This window comes from Chrysemys picta, chromosome 10 (genome assembly GCF_011386835.1).
Source record: "Chrysemys picta bellii isolate R12L10 chromosome 10, ASM1138683v2, whole genome shotgun sequence".
In the NCBI taxonomy this organism is placed as follows: domain Eukaryota; kingdom Metazoa; phylum Chordata; order Testudines; family Emydidae; genus Chrysemys; species Chrysemys picta.
This window is the reverse complement of record NC_088800.1, coordinates 8,683,673-8,702,064: the sequence shown is the minus strand read 5'-3', so window position 1 is coordinate 8,702,064 and position 18,392 is coordinate 8,683,673. Positions and strand designations below refer to the sequence as shown.

The window sequence follows — 18,392 nt, the reverse complement described above, 5'->3', positions numbered from 1 at the left end:
CCCTGCCTTTACTAGTAGGACCAAGTACTGATTTTGCCCCAGATCCCTAAATGGCCCCCTCAAGGATTGAACTCACAACCCTAGATTTAGCAAGCCAATGCTCAAACCACTGAGCTATCCCTCCCCTCCCTGTGCCCTCTAGTCCGGTATCACTGTGGCATTCAGTCACCAAATCAATAAGAGGGGCTGTCTCACAGTCCTCATCTGCACAGCAAATCTTGTTTACAATGGCTTCACAATTGTGGCGTACTTTTAACCTGTTGATTTGCACAGTTGGAGGTGTAACCCCACTGTGGGGCCTTAGTATATTGCAGGTAACATTGGTAACTCTTTCTACCACCTCAGAAGCCTCTTCAAATGAATTGTTCATTTTGTGTTTATTTATAGGAAGTAACACCAGAACCAAATCACCCACATCAAATGATCGATCACAGGTATTGAGATCATACCATACTTTCTGAGCTGCCTGGCCTTAGAGCAGTAAAACCTCACTAATCCCCATCAGGGATTTTAAATCCTTCCTGAACCTCTGCACATGTTCAGCCACTAGTTCCCCTGTTGCCTCAGTGCCACCCTCCCAGGAATCTCTAAGGCGATCCAGGGGACCTCTGATCTGTCTCCCATACAGATGCGGCAAACCCTATGGACTCTTGGGGCACCTCCTGCTAAGCAAATAGCAGGCTAACCTTACATCCCAGTCACTTGTCCTCTTGTTTCAGACACTCTCAGCTTAGATTTTTAGGGCCCCATTGAATCTCTAAACAAATCATTTGTTTCCAATACTTCTACGTGTACTACTTGAATGTTTGTGTTAAATAAATTTATACTTGATTTCACTATAAACGTATCTAAGTGCTGTGTGTTATGTGGAGCAGTGATCTGAGGTGAAATCATTAAGCTGTGGTGTTTTGGTTTTTTGGAAGCAGTGAATCTGTGAATGCTGTGAGTGTCCAGTGGATCAGCAGCTGGATACTCCAAGGCGACATGCAGAGGGCTTGTGGGCTGGGGTGTGCCAGTTGCTAACCCATAGATTGACAGCAGAGCCTGCAAGGTCTTGAGAGCAGTGCTTGTGTAGCTTATGGCCAGTGGAGTTGGGGAGCTGACCCCCAGGAGGCACAGACAAGGGTTTCTCATGCAGAGGGCAGGTAGTTTGAGGTGCCTCACAACTCTTGGTACCTCCCAGCAAGCATCAGTCTCACCCAGTATAGATTGTTCTTAATCTAAAGTTACCTTATTTACGCATTTATTTACAATAGGTTAATTTCCATAAATCTGGAACAGCCTTGAGGTGACAATGACTATTGGCTCTGATGTTGTGGGACTCAACTATTCCTGATAGAACAGCACGTGGGTGATCAGGAAATCCATGGGGAGGGTTTTCTGTGAGTCAGGCAGGAACTATTACCAAACAGTAATCCTTCGCCTGGTGCCTTCACCCCTGTACCTGAGGCAAATGCAACCACCAAATAAAATGCCATAAGGCATATTGGTTTCTTTTGCTAAAGGCAAAAATGAAAGCCTGTGGTGGGGGCATTGCAGCCATTATCAGAGTGTATTTCAAATAATCTGCAACTAAAATGCTCTTCAATATGAGCAAATAAGGGGTGTGCAGTGGAAGGGTGCTGTGCTGAAGATGATGGTTGCTAGTGAAATGTGATTTACAAACAGTTCAGTTTCTATGGTCACAGCAAATGTGAACATGCATGCAAGGCTGTGTAGTGAAGCAGCCAAACCTACACAGTTGTGTTCACTTGCTTGGTAGCATAATCGAACAAGAGATTAAAACTAGGGAGTAATGTTCCTCAGGCAGGTAGAAATGCAGAGTAACTTAATGCTGAACACTGGTCATTTTGTAGTGCTTTTCCAGCACCACCTACTAGCCTGAGCTGGGGTAGGTGCCTAATACATGGGCAGGTGGGATACAGGTTTTAGTGAGAGGTGAGTGAAACCCTCTGTCCTCACAGACCTAACTTTGTTTAAAATTTGAGTTGTACAGAGAAAGGTAATTCTGTTTCACTGAGGCTTTATGAGGAAACTGAGGCAGGTGGGGAGTTTGTTCATTTTCAGACTTAAGTTAGTCATGCTGGTCAATTAATGCACCCATAATTATCAACCAGACAGAAGTTTAGTATCTTGCCAAGAAGGGAGGTATAGCAACATCATACCTAGGAGCCTGCCTTCTGCCTGGTGTCAAGGGGTGTTTTCAGTCAGTGAGGAGAATCAGCAACAACATCCTAGCTTGGACCTCTCTTGAGCCTTCTCCATAGTTTGTTTTGACTTGAGTTTCTTCCCTTCTTTGTGTCTGAGAGGAGGTTCCATCACAGAAAACACCCTGTGGCTGTGCACCTGGTTAGTGATAAAGCAGAGAGAATAAGCATGTGGGTGCTCTATCCCTCCCCTCTCAGGTGGGAATGTCCCTTGCCCATGCGACAATGCCATGTATATAGGGGCAGTGTGGAGAAATGTGTAGAAATCTTTCTCCATGAAACAGGGCTAATAGCTGAACCATGAGGACATAGGCACATACATAACAAGAATGAGAACTACTCACAATGCAGTTCAGTATTTTCAGAAATCTAGTTTGCTAACAAGAAATGAAGTCATATTTTCTTGGACAAACAAACCTGAGAGCTAGGTTCTCCTTAGAAAAGTTGTTAAACAATTCCTTAGACAGCCTCTTCTTAAACATGGAAAAGAAAAGATAGGCATTAATAGATGTCTTTACTGAGAATGATATTTTAGCCCCGTACATACCAGTAATACTAAACTCAGTTCTTGCTCTGTTGAAAATTTTTTAATTTGCCAGTAATTCTTCTGTAGCAGCAAAAGAAAAAAAAGTTTTGTCAGTAGGAAAACTTTAAAGAAGAAAATAAAAAAATCGGATTGCTGATTCAAGCAGATGGTATAATTTTTCTCAAGTTATATGGCAGCCTCTTGTGCTGAGAGTTTGTAGCATAATGCTGCTCTGATTTATGAGCAATACAGCTTTATGAAATGAAAACAACTTGTGCATCTTAAATTTGGACAGCAGCCAGGAAGCACCATAACTGCTATTTTAGAAAAGCCATCTCCTTTCTTAGAAAGCTCTTCTGATTGTAAAGACAGTGCTCTTCAACTTGCTGTTCTGTTGCAATTCTGACTGTCAGATGTTTAAACTCCACCAGCACAAGAGGTTATAACAAGACATAATGGGATGAAATTAAGAAAAAAATATTCAAGCTGTCAGGAAATTTTTTCCAGGCAGCAAAATGGATTAGTGTGTTTTGTATAGTTTCCTAAGCAAATGATGGACATTTCTTTTCTTGGGACATCCAAAACTAGAGTGGACAAACCGCTGTGCTTTATATTGTATGTAATGATCCTACAGTGGCAGGAGATGGCTAGATTCCTAAAGAGATGGAAGAGACCTAATTTTTATGGTTGCTACAAAACTATGGTTAAGAGTCAATGAACACCTCCAACACAAACCCTTATTTTCCAGGGATTATTAAAATTCTTACTGTGCTGAAACTTGCCAGGCAGACTCTATTCCAGGAAGAAATTATTGTTGCAAATGTTAAAAACAATACCATATTTTTCCACCAAATTAAGTTTTGTTATGATTCAGTGTACTATGCTGAGACTCTAAAATACCTGTTTCATTTAAAATATACATTACTGCCCATTTTTCACTTTTTAGCTAAAATCTCCCAAGTATTTTAGCATATGCACTTACATTGAACACCCATCACCTTCCTGGTCCAGAATGGATTGTCATAGAGTATCCAGCCACAGAACTTTCAGCTGCTGTAGAATTGTGATGCGAATCCACAGAAATTCAGACTTAAGGATGCTCTGGTGTTCTTATCTTTGCAGCACACATGCTTGGCATGATAATATTATTATTTATGTAATGCCAATACTGTGGTTAGGTGCTTTAGAGAGAGATTGGAAGACAAGATCCTTATCCTAAAGAGTTTACCATGTCCATGTACAACATAGAAACATAGGGTGGGGAAGCTGGGTGTTTGAACAGTTAGCACATCAATTTTTGTTTGTCTATATAATTTTCCTCTGCTGGGAAGACTAGCATTTATTTGCCTCTATGATAAAATGTATTGGGGCCGGGGGTTGTGGAAGAGAGTGCTGAGAAAAGGTGGACTGGGTTTCCAATTTAAGAGGCTGTGTAAATCTGTTTCCCTACAATAACATGGGCAAAGTGTCAGTCTTGGTTTTGTGGATTAAAAATCAACTTCAGCGTTACCTAAGCAGGAGGACAGGTCATTAGTGAGGTTATAGGGGGAGAGAGTTTCAGTTGAAGGAAGTGAAATTGCCCCTTCATGTGGATTTGTACGGCACTTAGCCCAACATAACAGCAAAGCCCATTGATCATCCTCTCTGGAGTTCTGATCTCCACTTTTTTTCTTTTTGGTTTCTTGTAGACTCACTCAAACCTACTGTTTGGCTGTCAGAATTCAGTTATTTCATGCTTGCAAGCAGTAATTTAAACACATGAGAGAAATGGAATCAAAGGGTTCTCTCCTCTTAGCCATTAAACCTACTGGCAGTAACACTCAGCAAAACACTGTGCAAAAAGAAAAACCTCGTGCTGTTTTCACAAACCAAAATTAAAAATCTTCTGTTTAGATAGTTGGCCAGGGCTTATCCTTCATTTTTACAGTCCAAAAAATTGTCTGCTGTGAAAGGTGGCCAGTTACTTTAATCCTGAACTGACAACTGTTTTTTCTATCCTCTTTTTTTTTTTTTTTTTCCAGGCGGCGAACTGTTAGTTTTGTGGCATACTGCTGCTCCACCCAGTGTCTGCAGACTTTTGACCTACTGAGTTGATAAACACTTAAAGCTACTCAGGAGCGTTGCCAGCTTAAAGCTGCATTAGACTGTGTATCTCGTTGGTACTGGAATATTGTATGTTTGTGTACATGTGTGCATACTCCAAAATAGCAGAAATGCTCAGTCAGGACACTAAGAGGCACTTAAATCCTGCCCTATCAATTTTGGATGAGCTGCAAAAACTTTTTGGAAATGTAACGATCAAGCTTTTACAAGTATTAACACCCTTGCTCTCCTCCAGGACAACGTATAAATCAAACTAATTCAAGGGGCTCAGTCTCCAGTATTTTTTGTTAGTGTTTTTCACATGTGGAGCTACTTAGGTTGATATTTCATGTCATTTAAAGATGTTTTAGTTCTTGAACAGTGTTAAATGGACACATAATTTAAAAAATATATCTCCCGCATGGCAGTCCAGTTTTCACTTGTTACTTGTAATTTTCTCCCACTATCACCAGGATTAGGGGTATACAGGCATGCAAGGATGGCAGCAATTTAAGGATCCCAGTTACATTTGTGTGCCATTTTCTGTTCCCTGCCCCCACTCCCCTCAATAGTTTCCCCATCAAAGAGCTCTTACGGCAGTAGATTGAGCCTTTGCATCTGACTGATGTGTTCAAATCCACCTACTAAAAGCAGTACCTTCCTTCCGGACATCACTGCAAGACACAGCCTCTGCTGGAGGAGTGGGGGGTGAGCAGGGAGAACTCAGCCTGCTTTTGAAGTGAAGGCCTGCATGGAGCTGCTCTCTCAGGTTCTAGGAGATCAGTATCTTTGTTTGTCACACTGATTTATTTTTGAAATAACTGCCATCTTGCATGAAAAAATCAGAGAGATACCCACATATTTTCCATATTTATTTTCTGTCTGCTGACGAAAAACCTGGAGTAGTTTGAGAGGTGAACAGTGAGTCCTGTAATCTTGCTGAGAGCTGGCCCCTGTATCTCTGGGTTCAAGGTTTGACTGATTTCCAAAACAGCTTGTCACGTATCTTAACATTAGAGGAGTATGAGAAAAACATACACGCATTCTCAAATATCTTTACAAAAGGTCTGTAACGTGCTTTTTAGCATGTTTGTGGCAAATGTAACTCAAAACCCTATTTATTACTATCTTGGTGGGGGGTCATTTGTTGTTGGAATATTTTCATTACAACTACAGTACAAAGGGCAGAAGCAGGCCCAAGATGTCTGTGATTTATATTTTTAATTTTAAACTAAAAATGTAGGCCTTTTGGTCTGTTCTGCAATATATTTTTATTAATACATTGTGTTCATGATTAGTTTAGTTTTTAACCATAACTTACTTGGGGACTGAACACAATGTTCTTCGTCGTAAGTAGTTACATGCTGAAATAGATCTGAATGGAACAATTTGATGATATAAAAATGGCAAGATAAAGAGACTTACTTGGTAACGTATTAATATACGCAGTGGTGAGGAAAATGTATACCTCGAAAGAGTCGCATTTTAAAATGCTTCGCAGTTGCCAAAACAAGCATCTGTTTCTACTGCAGGTTTGCTGTGAACTGTTCAAATAAATGGAGCATCCTAAGTATTTCAAACGTCACTAGAAGGGCAGTTTTTGAGAGCAGGATTCTTAGGTAGGTTGTACCCGTTACTTATAACAAGGTGCACGGGTTCTCTTCAGCTGGTTTTATGGAGTTGAAGTTGCTGCCACACATCGGAAGATTTATGCTTTAAGGAGTGCAAATATCACCTGCAGTTCCTGATAAATGGAACCTTCTATAATAAAGCCCTTTTGACAGATCCACGTTCAAGTGGGAAATGAGCCCATGTCCAAACATCCTCTGTGCTGTTGGATTTCTTCTCCTCTGTCCTTTCATTAGTTTGTCTTGTAAATCCCAATTCTGGGATTTCAGATATGTTGTCTCAGTCATTGGGGATCAGGATAAAGGCAGCAAAGTGGGGTTGAGCTTCTCTTCCATTCTGCAGGACAGGACAAGTTTGAGTTGTAAGTTGCCCAAGTTCAGAGTATCCCTAAATCAGAAGATTGAAAATTCAGAAGAGTGGCACAGATTCCTGTGTTTAATGGCTGGCACTTTGCACTATTTAATTTGCCACACAATGGTGTGTGAGGTATTATATAGCTTTAAAATAGATCTAGAATGTATCAACCCAGGCATAAAAAAAAATCCTTTGTGTAAGAGAATGCCTGCAACATGCTCATTTGAAATTCAGAACAACTGGTTCCCAGGCACTTGCTTTCCCTAAAGTACTAGTGGACTGAAAGACAACACTGAAAAATGTTTTGACAGTACAACCACTGTGGAATTGGAAATTATTATTATTGTTTCCATGCTTTAATAGATCAGGAAAATAAATGATTAATTTTCATTTTTTACATTTTCCTTTATACTGCAGATTTTATATTGAGTTAACTGGTTGATTTTTCTCTTCTCAATGTTAAAAGCACATAGACTTGGAAGTACCTTTTTATTTTAAGCAAAGATCAACCTATAGGAAAGTTTAGCTAAAAGATAGCATTGTTCTGGTTTCGTGTAGATCACATGATAAGAGAGCTTATTGTTTCCATAACTTACTGAAAGGTGTGAATTACAAAGTGTTTTATTCAGTTCATCAGTCTCTTTATTGTTAGCAAGTGCAGTCCAGCATAATACAAGCATACTCTGTAAGAAGCTGAAGCTTCACCTAATATATTATAAAGTAATACTACAATGATTCCAGTCTTCAGTGAATAAAATATATTTATTTTGTGTAGCCAAAATGTGACAGTGTAAGTTTTTTCTTTTATTAGTGATACTGAAAGAAAGTCACAATTATGGACAGGAAAAATAGCTTAAATTCATGTTTATCTGATCACTACTGATACAGCCTCTTTTTATATTCAGCTACATTTGGGTGGCGAGTCCATAGTTTAAAATAATTTAACCCCCCTGCTTTGTCCAATTTTTTTCAGATTTTGGTATCTGTTTTCAGTGTTGTTTCAAACTGGCCAATGTGAAGAACAAACTGTGCAAACTCAGAGAGCACAGTTATATTGCTGGTTGGATGGTAGGCCACCAATTTTACAATAGAGATTCCCACTTTTGTGGGATCTCTCTCGAATGCCATGGGTTTTCTAGCTCAGCTTCAGTTGCTTGGTGTTTCCAGTCTAGATCGGGTTGTGCGGAGGTTACCCACCCCTTGATCTTTATGCAGCTTGGTTCTCTCACTAGTTGTCCCCAATATAGTTCCTTTATTACTGTTTTTAAGGATGTGTGAGTGGTGTCTTAAAATAAAAATAAGACCTCATCTCCTCGTCCAAGGAACAAAATCATTTTTGCTTCGTTGTATTTTGTAGGATTTTCCCTTTTCTGTGTGTTTTTTGTCTGTCAGGATGACTAGTCAAATATGTTAATACTTCAAAAAAGTGGGGAAGAATATTTTTTCAGCTAATATTACTTTAAAAGTGGTAGTTTCTGATGAAAAATTTAGAACACATGAAGTTAACATGGGGAGTATCAGAATATAAACAAAGATCACATCTAGCTTAGCTCACGTGAAGTGCCACTGTTAATCTTGCAAGCCTGCAGATGCTGGCTGCTGGTCTTTTAATAAAGCCAGCTTTTTGTTCAATCACTGAGCAAGTGGGGGATCCACTGCTTTTAATAAAGCATTCCAGTTACCTCTTTGCAGTACAGTATGCCTGCGCCATGTGGGCAGTTTCATACTGGGTGAGGTGTGTGCTTGCAATCCTTTACACTGGGCCTTGCACACCTGATCACCTCTGCCATAGAGGATCAGAATATAAATAAATCTCCTTTATGGAGAAAAAAAGGAATAAATACGAATATCAAGCAAGTGTTGAACATGACTCATTACGAGTCTGATACTGATCTCTTAGTGGAAATTTTGTCATTAAATTCAAACTTCAATGTGAGCAATATCAGGCCTTAACAGAGAAGACCTGCTCTTTTGTTACCAAACTGGTTTCAGATCTTGCATATCTAACTCTGCTGAATCTCGTTGTCTGGTATTACAGAGGGGTAGAGGAAAACTTGTGATTTTTTTCCCCACTGTAGTAGCAGCATGTTCAGGTTTTACTGGCACTTCAATATCAGTTAGTTGGTTTGATAGTTGTCTAGGAAACAAACTGGCACGATAAATAATTGCAGCAAAGGACTTGATCTAGATCCCATTGAAGTGAATAGGAACCTTTCCCCTGATGTCAGTGGGAGCTGTGTCAAGCCTTAATTGACTAGAGAGAGAAGACTGTTTTACCCATCATTATATTGCTTGTGAGAGTTAGGGCTTATATTTTCCTCTTTCCCTCATCTTAATACTGATAAAGGATATCACCACTCAAGTCATTGCAAAATATAAAGTTATAATTGATTTGTGTTTGAAACTGCTGAGTAACTTGAACACAGGAGTTTTACTACTTTGTATTACAAACCTGTGAGTTCAAAGGGTTTTTTGGAAGGAAATGGCAAGATTCCTATGAGGCTTCCATTTTTTTCTGCTGCACTTGTACCCATCTTTTGTTGAGTCTCAAACTGCTACGAAGGTTTGGACAACAGCTGAGCTTGTTCCGTGTACGTTTTTAGAGTATAATGTATAGCTTCTGCCCTGTCTTAACCAAATGTCAGCTTGTGGGAAAATGAGTTTTGCTAGATGTTTAAATTAAAGTCAGTGGTGAAATTTATTGTACATGTTGGTTAATAAATTATATTTTTGATAGTATCACAGTTTACTAAAACTAACAACTTCTGTTGCTGTAACTGTTATATTAGAACAGAATGTGAAAATAATTATACTCTAGTTCATTTGCATAGTACTTAGCTAAAAAGTCTCCAACCCCCAGGCTTATGGGGGGAAACACTTGAAAAATATTTTTAATAAGTCAGAAACACCTTTTCAGTTAACCCCTTGACTCAGCAGATAACATGGTTTCTGTCATACAATCACATCTGCAGTTCAAGTGCCAAAATTAAGTCCATGCAGTAAGATGCTAATTTGAAATGTTTTACAAGTTAGCTGAAGAAAAGTAACTTTTCATAGGTCTTCATTATGGGTCATCACAGCCTGGCCATGGATATATTTCCTCTGGTTCATATTGCTTTCCAAACAACGTGCAGCAACTTTCCGTGCCACTGAATAAGGATGAAGGTGCTGAAGACAAGCGGATGTTAAGCGTCTATAATTCCAGTTGCTTCACTCTTTACTGTGCTGTGCAGAGTTTTGTTTCTGTATGTGAAGCTGTCTCCAAATCTTTTATGAAGTTATTAAAGTTGAATATTGACTGAATTATTGCACTGTGCGTTATGTCAATACTAGCACATTTGCTGTGAAAATGAAACCTACATAGTGGAGGTGACTGCTTACTCTTAAATTATCTTTAATCAGTGTCTTAGAGGGACTACGGTATGATCCACTCAAATTATATTAATGTCTACTGGGTAATAAGTTTGATTTAGAGATTTGGATAGATAACGATCTATTTCTCGGATAGATAACTATTTCTCACTGCAGCCCTGCGATGTAGGTAAATTTACAGAGTAGTGTGCCCAAAGCCTGATGGTCTCTGAGTCCCTTAACAAATCAACAAAAACCCTTAAAACCATAATTTGCCATGGGACGTGTCCCAAATAAATTGGAATGGAACAAAATGAGAGAACCAAATATCCCAACCCTTGCAATGAAAACACTTGGCATAAATAGACATTTTAAGTTGAAACAACATGTATACTGTGGCTGAATGAGCTAGCCTGTGCTGCGGGGAGACTCTCAAGCCCTCACCTGGAAAGGCACTGGCTAGACTAGAGCATGACTGTTGTGTTTGTCAGTATTTAGGGGGATCCTGTGTAGTGATTCTGGAAGCTAGAGAGCCACAGACAACCAGAGTGTCTATACCCCCAGCCTCAATGAATCCCTTCTATATTGTATGGAGTCCTGTCTCTTCCCTCTGCATGAGACCTATTTATCTTCTCATGATTCTTCCTGGGAACGGTCAACTGTGTCAGTTCTGTCACTCTCAGCTGCCACAACAAGGGAGACAGCAACAAGCCTCCCACCGAGTAGGACAGGTGCTGTGTTATTTAAAGCATTGAATATCTAAAAGTGAAGCCTTGAAACATGCTCGTCGGGCAGCTGTTGCTTGGTGTAGACATCTCCCACCTAGTCACAGACCTGAGTTTTTGCAAGACATTGCTTGAGTCACAAACTAAAAGGAACTCCTTGGTCTCCGTATACCACCAAAGTGATTGACTTTCTGAGGGTGCCTCCTAGGTAGCTGTAGGGGACTGGCACCATCTCAAGCACCCTGACGCTATTTTGCATGGTAATGAGGAATGTCAATATTGACAGACTCTTGCTGCAAGGTCCCCTGTCAATCATGGCTGGCTGCCTATCCATCTGACTGAATGAGTGGCTGCTGCTAAGGGCCTCCCATACAGAGCATGTGGAGAGCATTGTGAGGAGAGCAAAAGGTGAAACATCTTGGACAGAAGATAGAAAAAATATTCTAGCAAATGTCATATTGGAGCTTTCAGCAAAATGACCCTTTTGATGCATTCCCCCAATGTGATTTAATATGACAGTTTGAGCAAAAGGCAGACTGTTCCGTAAGAGTGAAACAAAAGTGATGCTTGAAGTAATGAAGGGTGAGCTTGACTCACAGACATCTTTAAATGCAGTACTATATGGTTAACACACACACTCCATATTTGTAAGATGCAGCTATCTAAGAAAGTGCCATTTAAAAAAAATACATTATCTAAAAATAGCTTCCCCAAATCACAACAGAAACTCAAGCCACCGTTGATTTTCAGATGCACGGAGCATTCACAAAATTCTGTTGAAGTCAATGGAAGTTACAGGTGATCAGCACCTTTGAAAAATCAAGCAACGGGTGAACAGATAATGTGACAGATGTGAGACTTCAGAAGCGTGGAAATGTCAAAAGGCTATTCTACTGAGATGTGCCGGATGCTATAGGCACAGAGATTATTCATAAACTTCTATCTATCAGTGTTATATGTATCTTTGTGAGGTAGGGATGGTATTCGGGGGAGAAGGAGGAGTGTTATCTTCCTCCAGGCACTAAAATCAATGGGGGCATAATTACTGCAAATCCTGGGATAGATAACTCCAGAGAAGCACCACCCGCGGAGGCAGGGGAATTGCATAGATGAGTCAGACAAGGTTGAAGTGGCGCAGGAGATGAAGGATGGGGGTTTGGTATAAAGGGTCAGCCTGAGCTGACTTAGCATCCCCCGTTTTGATCCGAAAACTGATGAGATTAACCAGGAGGGCAAAACCCTGCTGGAAGGGTTTGAAGGACTGCATCTGCCAGGGTCTCCACTTGGGAGATGGCAGACCCTTGGTAAGCATTGAAAAGTGAAGGCTGTTTTATGCTATGTTTCCTGTGTAATGCTTTTGTCCTAAAATAAATGTTCTGTGCTTTGTGAAAGCTGGGTGGTTGCTGGTAAATGCTGGCATAGCCCCTGGGAGAGAGCCGAATGGCAGGTGCTGGACTATGGTCAGACCTGCTGGGACAGTTACAATGAATTGCAGGGAGATTGCAGGTCTAAATCCCCAATCCGGAAGGAGAGGGATGAAGAGAGGTAATGATGGGAGGCCTGAGACCTAAAGAGATGCTCTTGTGCAAACCACAGAGGGGGCAGAAGTGCAAATAACCTGGATGCTGTCACAGATAGACTGTGCAAAGTGCAATTAATATCAGCCAATAAGGGCCTTGTTGGACCAACTGGGGACGCGAATTCCATAGCTGAACCCTCCCACGTGGTTGTCTTGTGAGCACAACGGCCAGGTCCAGCTTTTTCACAATGAAGCCTCATAACCCATTGATATTATTCCTTTTACAGGTGGGATGAAGTGGGAGTTAGGCACCTAGGTGATTTGAAAATCCTACTAGGCACCTATATGCATAGATAGGTGCCTAAAGACCTTTTCAAAGTTGGTCCTCAGTGCCTTGGTCAAGGATAGTCAGCAGGTCAATGGCAGATCTGGCCATAAAATCCAGCTGGTCCCATGCTCTATTAAGCAACAGTCATTGCCTTTAAAGGTTCAGTTTGAAGTTTGAGTGGGCGTTTGAGCTGGTTCTTATTTCAGATAAACTGGTCTGCCTGCTGCATACTTGAAAATTTCATGTCATTCTTTTCTAGGATTCCTCTTTACTGTCACACAAATATAGTCACGTGTTGCAGTACGGCCTTTGTAGTGCGTGGCTGCTTAGAGATGACGTTAATGTCATGTTTTGTCCCTCAGTTCCATTCACCTCAATATTCTGGCTCTGTTTACAAAGCAGTACTACTTCCTTTTAGTTTAAAACAAACAAACACACACAAACACCATACATTGGGTTATGGGCAGAATATTGAAAATGTTTCACTGTCATTTCAGTGGACTTTGTCAGGTTACATAAATTAATATTTTTTCAAGTTATATGACTGCTGTCTTGAAAAAATATAGACCGCTTTCTTGCAATGGAAAATCCAATATTTTGCTAGCTTTATCTGGCTAGATTTATGGAAGTACTGTAAACTCCCCTATTTCCTCATGGAATCTGTAAATGGCACCAAATTGAAGTTTATTATCAAAAAACAAATACATAATTAAATCCCACTGTGGCAAAATTGCCCCCACAACATGTCCTCTGGTGGTCAGATATGGAGTTGCAAAAACTGTCTCTCAGTTTTCTCTATACCATCTTTGGCCTGTTTCAGCTGATAATGTGATCTGGCCCTGTAGCCAAACCAGGTGCGAGTCCTTTACTTAAAGTCCAACCGGACACAGCAAAACAACTGAATCTTCAGCCTAGCTGGGCTCAGTTGGTCACTGCCTACTTTGCAGGCTCACCCCAGCTTCAAACCATCCTAGCATCAATCCAAGTTCCTGGACTTGACTCCCACTTCCGAGGGACTGTCACTCTCTCCATATACCAGGGTTTCAAAGAGGCTGCAGTCTCTGGTCAGCTCTTGTCTCCAGTCATGTTTCCAGCTCAGCATTCAATCTCCCAGGCTTCCCCCAGTCCAAAAAAGAAAACTCCCATTTGTCTCTCACCTGCCTCTGCTCTCTGGCCCTTCCTCCGGCAGCTCTTTGCTTCTTCCTTCATGAAGGACCCACCCCTTCCCTAGCTGGGCTTGACCACCATTTATGACTGACACCCCTCTAGGTGCAGCCCACTAGGTGAGGTGGCTTCAGGTCACTTTAATGCATTTGTTCCTCTGAGGAAGTATATACCCCATCACACCCACACAGGTGGTTTTTGCATACATGCCCAGTATCTCCTGGTTAGTGTAGGGTAAACTCTCTTCCCAATAAGATGGGCACAGTATTTCCAGTTTTAGGTTAGCCTGACTGTGATCAAAGATATATCTTCTCAAACTCAACACTTTTATTCTCAGGTGTGTCTATGAGCTGTGCAAGAAGGAGCTCCGCCCCCCACTTCTCCTTGCCATATATGAACCATCCTCATGCTATCTGTTAGCTGTTAGGTGTTAAGAATCCCAGCAAACTGCCCTTTCCATAACACCCAGTAGGTGTCAGAACACAAAATGCAAGGGACTTGTTCATGCTCTTCACTTTGCATGTGCTCTCTCTAGTGATGAGAACTTCTGGGCGTTCAATAATTTGAAGTAGTGACCAGGTTCAAACAAATCTCACATTTGGGAGAAGTTTGGCCCCAGATCCTGACTTTCTGACTTTAACAGGCCTTTGTATCTGAGCAGCTGTTTTTAAGAAACAGTAGTGCACCACTTAAATAGATGCTAAGTGGCACTCCTGCATCAGAGAGGCAATCGCTAGGGAGGAGATTGAGTGCAATATATGCAGTGACTCTGAGCACTATGTTACATTATAGGACTTGTGAGAAGTCTGGTTAGAGGCACAATCAAAGTTCCGTCCATACCTATTCACAGTCGGGGACATTATGTACTGGTGCCAGCAGCATAAGTGTCAGGAATCAGAAACCCCATCTCCCCAAAGACAATACAGATACTTTAGGAAGTGATGGTGCTCATTCATTAGCTGGCAGTCATCTTCCAAGTCCATACAGAACCAACGGCCTTCCTATCCTGCAGCGTTGGTGGCTCTTGACCAGCTGCTGTGTTCCAGGTTGCTGCTTTCCTTGGCAGAGATGGGTCCAAGCTGCAAAGATCGGATCAGAAGTATTGGTTCTCTCATTCTACCTAGCTATTAGCATGAGATGCTATTGAACAAGCAGTGAGTGTCATTTACCACTTACTAACCTATGCACATTTACGGTGCTACAGAACTCAGACTTCCCCCCGGCTCTTGTACTGAGAGAAGCAACAACAGGGAGAATGTAAATGAAACACTGTCACAGGCAATGTTAATTCAGACAGCAGCCCTGGGACACTAGCTTTGGGCTACCCTTACATTTCATGCAAGGAGATCTTGATTATTTAAAGTAAGTATCTCAATCCGAGCATCCTGCCTAGAGCTGGTTGGAAAATGGAACTTTTGTTCAGGGAAATTCCAGTATCTAGTCAACCAGTTGAAATGTTGAACTTTTTCACAGAATGAAAAGTTCTGGAAAATGTCGACATGGGAACATGGCAGTGAAAAACATCACCATTTCTAACTGAAATGTCGCTTCATGCCGAGCGGTTTCATTTTGAGCTGTCTGTCATGGAGCACCCTGCTGCAGTCCATAGAGGCATCAGGCTCCCTTCATACCAGTCTCCTTGTCTGCTGGCCTGCCCCCAGTGTGACAGTATCAGGTGAAGCGCTGTATTCTCCTGCAGAAAGGCTAGCTTCTGCTGCCTGTGGGATTTCACATTCAGGTCTGCTTGTTGATGGAGGAAGGAAATGCACTCAACCAGCGCAGCATATGTGCCGTGTACGGTGTAAGCACATAGGAGAGCTTTCTGGAGATGTATTACTAAGCTCTTTATAGCTTAATGCCATCTTGAAGTGTAAGGAAAGGCATAAGCAGCTTAATGAGTTAAAATGATCCAGGACTGTGTCCTTCAGACAGTTTAAGGCCACAGTAAAGACCCAACTAGGCCACCTGATCTGTATTCTGCCACCCCACTCCCACCCTCACCCCATTTTTCTCTTAGGCAGAGTCCCTGGACCAGCGTTGTATGTGGAGCGATTGTTTGGAAGTTTGTCATTGTTTGACAAGCAGGTGGTCAGAGTTTAATGATTGAGGTTATAACGAGAGCCATCACCGGGTGTGAATACCTAACACCATTGGAATGACACCAAAAGATCTACTAGAGCTTGGCATATCACTATCACCCTTACCTGTTAGACAATTCAATGCTGGCTCACCACGTACTCAAACCTTTGGGGAAGCAGTCAGGCCACTGGGCAGGGTTTCACCTGGCCATGTGGGGTAAGACTGAGACAGCTTCTGCTTCTCCTCCTCCTCCCAGTGTGTCCGGGAAGAGCAAGGGAAGCTCCTTCCCTTTCCTTCAAGTTCCTCATGGAGCTGTGAGGGCTTGGGTTCAGGTGGCTCCCTGGACACCTCTTCCCCCCTCTCCCCAAAGGCCTTTATTGCTTGGTGAGAGGATCCTGACTGGCCTTTCCCCCCTGCTGATGAGGTCAAGGTGCTTCTCCCAGGCCAGCAACTACCAGATGCTTGTTGCTGACTCACCGCTCCCTGCCCTTTCCCACATCTGGTGTGTTGGCTGGATGCCCTGGAATGCTGAGGGCTTTGGCTAATCACTTTTGGGGGTTAGGAAGGCATTTTTCCCCATGGGGTGAGGGGTCAACTTCCTCTCCGCATCCCGGAGTCTGGCTTTAAGTTTTGTCATGCTGCAGGAGTCCAGTGCAGTTGGCAAACTTGGACAGCTCATGGCCCATTGAGGCTGGGGCCATTCTGGGGCTTGGTATGTTTGGCAAGGAGGTCTAATACAGATTGAGAAGTCATTGGTAAAACTCACAGAGGCCAGGTCCTTTAACACCAAGGACTTTAAGCACCTAAATTGGATAGATGTCTAAGGATAAAGAGCTACAGATGTGCCTCAGTCTGATAAGAGGGCTCTGCCTATCTTGGGTTAGAAACAGAGACTTTGCATTTCATGCTGTTCACATCATCCATTTACCTTGGCTTGTCCGCACTGCTCTTGATGTTTCATGTTCATGCGTGCACTCTTGGCCTGATCTGGCTCCCACTGGAACTTTGCCAGCGGGGCTCATGTTGGTCTGTGAAGTGCTTGGGCTGGATATTTCATCGTGAAGTAAATGCAATAGCCTCAATTAAAAGCTTGGTTATTTTAGCGGAAGCAAGGAGTCATTTGCAAAGTTGGTTCAGCGTCTAAAGACATGAGAACACATGAGTCCTGAAAAGAGTTGGCCCCATTCAATAGCATGAAAAAGGGACTGGTCCTGCCACTCTTATTTCCCTGACTAGCCACGCTGCAGTCTCATTCGCATCTCACATTGCCTTGCCACATGTACCATCACTTTCCTCCCCTAATGAGCAGTGATAGAGAGATGAATTGTCTGCAGCCAAAGGAGCACACAGACATGTGGTGATTTCGGCCTGAGCTGCCTGAAGGCTTTAATAGGCTATTCTATTCTGTTCTGTGGTTTTTTTATGCAGCATAAAAAGTTCTCAAAGCCCAGTGCTAGAATTCTGTAGAGCAGAGACTGCTGCTGGGTAGTGTGGTTTACAGTTGGCAACAGAGGGCTGTTTTCTCACTTTGGCTATTTTTGTCCCTGGGCGGGGTGAGAAAAACATCAAAGGAAAATATGACTTTAAACCAATGTGCAATTTTAAGTTGGAGTAGATAGTTGTACAGTGCCACCTCTGCTTATGTGGCAACTGGCCCTTGATACAGCAACAGTGCTCTGCTTGCCGTCTGTATTAAAGTTCATTATAACCGCTTCTTCTAAACATTGAATCTCTCTAAGACCAAGTTTTTTGCACCAAATTCTGATTGCTTTATTCATCTGTATAGTGCCATTGTGGGTCCAGGAGACAAATAAGGAAAGAGGGCAGGATTGTATCCTATCTAGATGTATGTTTGCGTGGTCAAAGGGAGCTGCAGGGAGAGCTGTTTCAACATTTTGACTTTTGTTTTTTCTTTTTCCCAAGCTTGAAACACTGTTAACGAGGTGACAGACATCCCCCCATTCAGCAATGAGTTCTATACAGTGAGAGGGGTTGACTGCCAGTGGTTAGAGCACAGGTCGGATGTTGGCGTCAGGACTCCAGGGTTCTGTTTCTGTCTGTCACTGTGGGCACGTCAGAACTCCTCCAGACCTCAGCTTAGTCCTCTAAAAATGGGTCTGACAATTTACCCCCCTCACTGGGAAGTTGTAAGATTTAATGAATGTGCTTTGCTAAGAGAACTTTGCAAACTCTCTCTGAATGAAAACTGCCGTTCCGAAGTGTCGGTATAAACCTCTGAATGTTTGCTTTCAGTAGGGAATCAGGATAGCCTTACAAAGTCTGATTAACAGCAAGATGAGTGAACTCAGTATAGTCATATTTTTATGCCCTGTTCCAAACTAACTCCAGTGCTGCTGATTATGTCCCTGGCGCGCTATCACATCTGTTCTGCAGCTTCCCTCAAAGCCCAAACCAAGAATCTCTGACA

At 42.1% G+C, this 18,392-nt stretch overlaps 1 protein-coding gene across 10 annotated transcripts in view; it reads left to right on the top strand.

Annotated features, from left to right (window-relative positions):
• Positions 1-18,392, top strand: part of LRRC28 (leucine rich repeat containing 28) — a 109,962-nt gene that overhangs the window by 70,271 nt on the left and 21,299 nt on the right. For 4 of the 10 annotated variants that reach the window (XM_005294851.5, XM_005294846.5, XM_042856609.2 and 1 more), the window contains one exon: positions 4,755-10,101. The exons of the other annotated variants lie outside the window; for them this stretch is intronic. In XM_005294851.5, coding sequence (XP_005294908.1) covers positions 4,755-4,827 — 73 coding nt within the window. In that variant the 3' untranslated portion in view covers positions 4,828-10,101. Of the gene's footprint in view, positions 1-4,754; positions 10,102-18,392 lie in introns of those variants that run through there. 10 annotated transcript variants of the gene reach the window in all.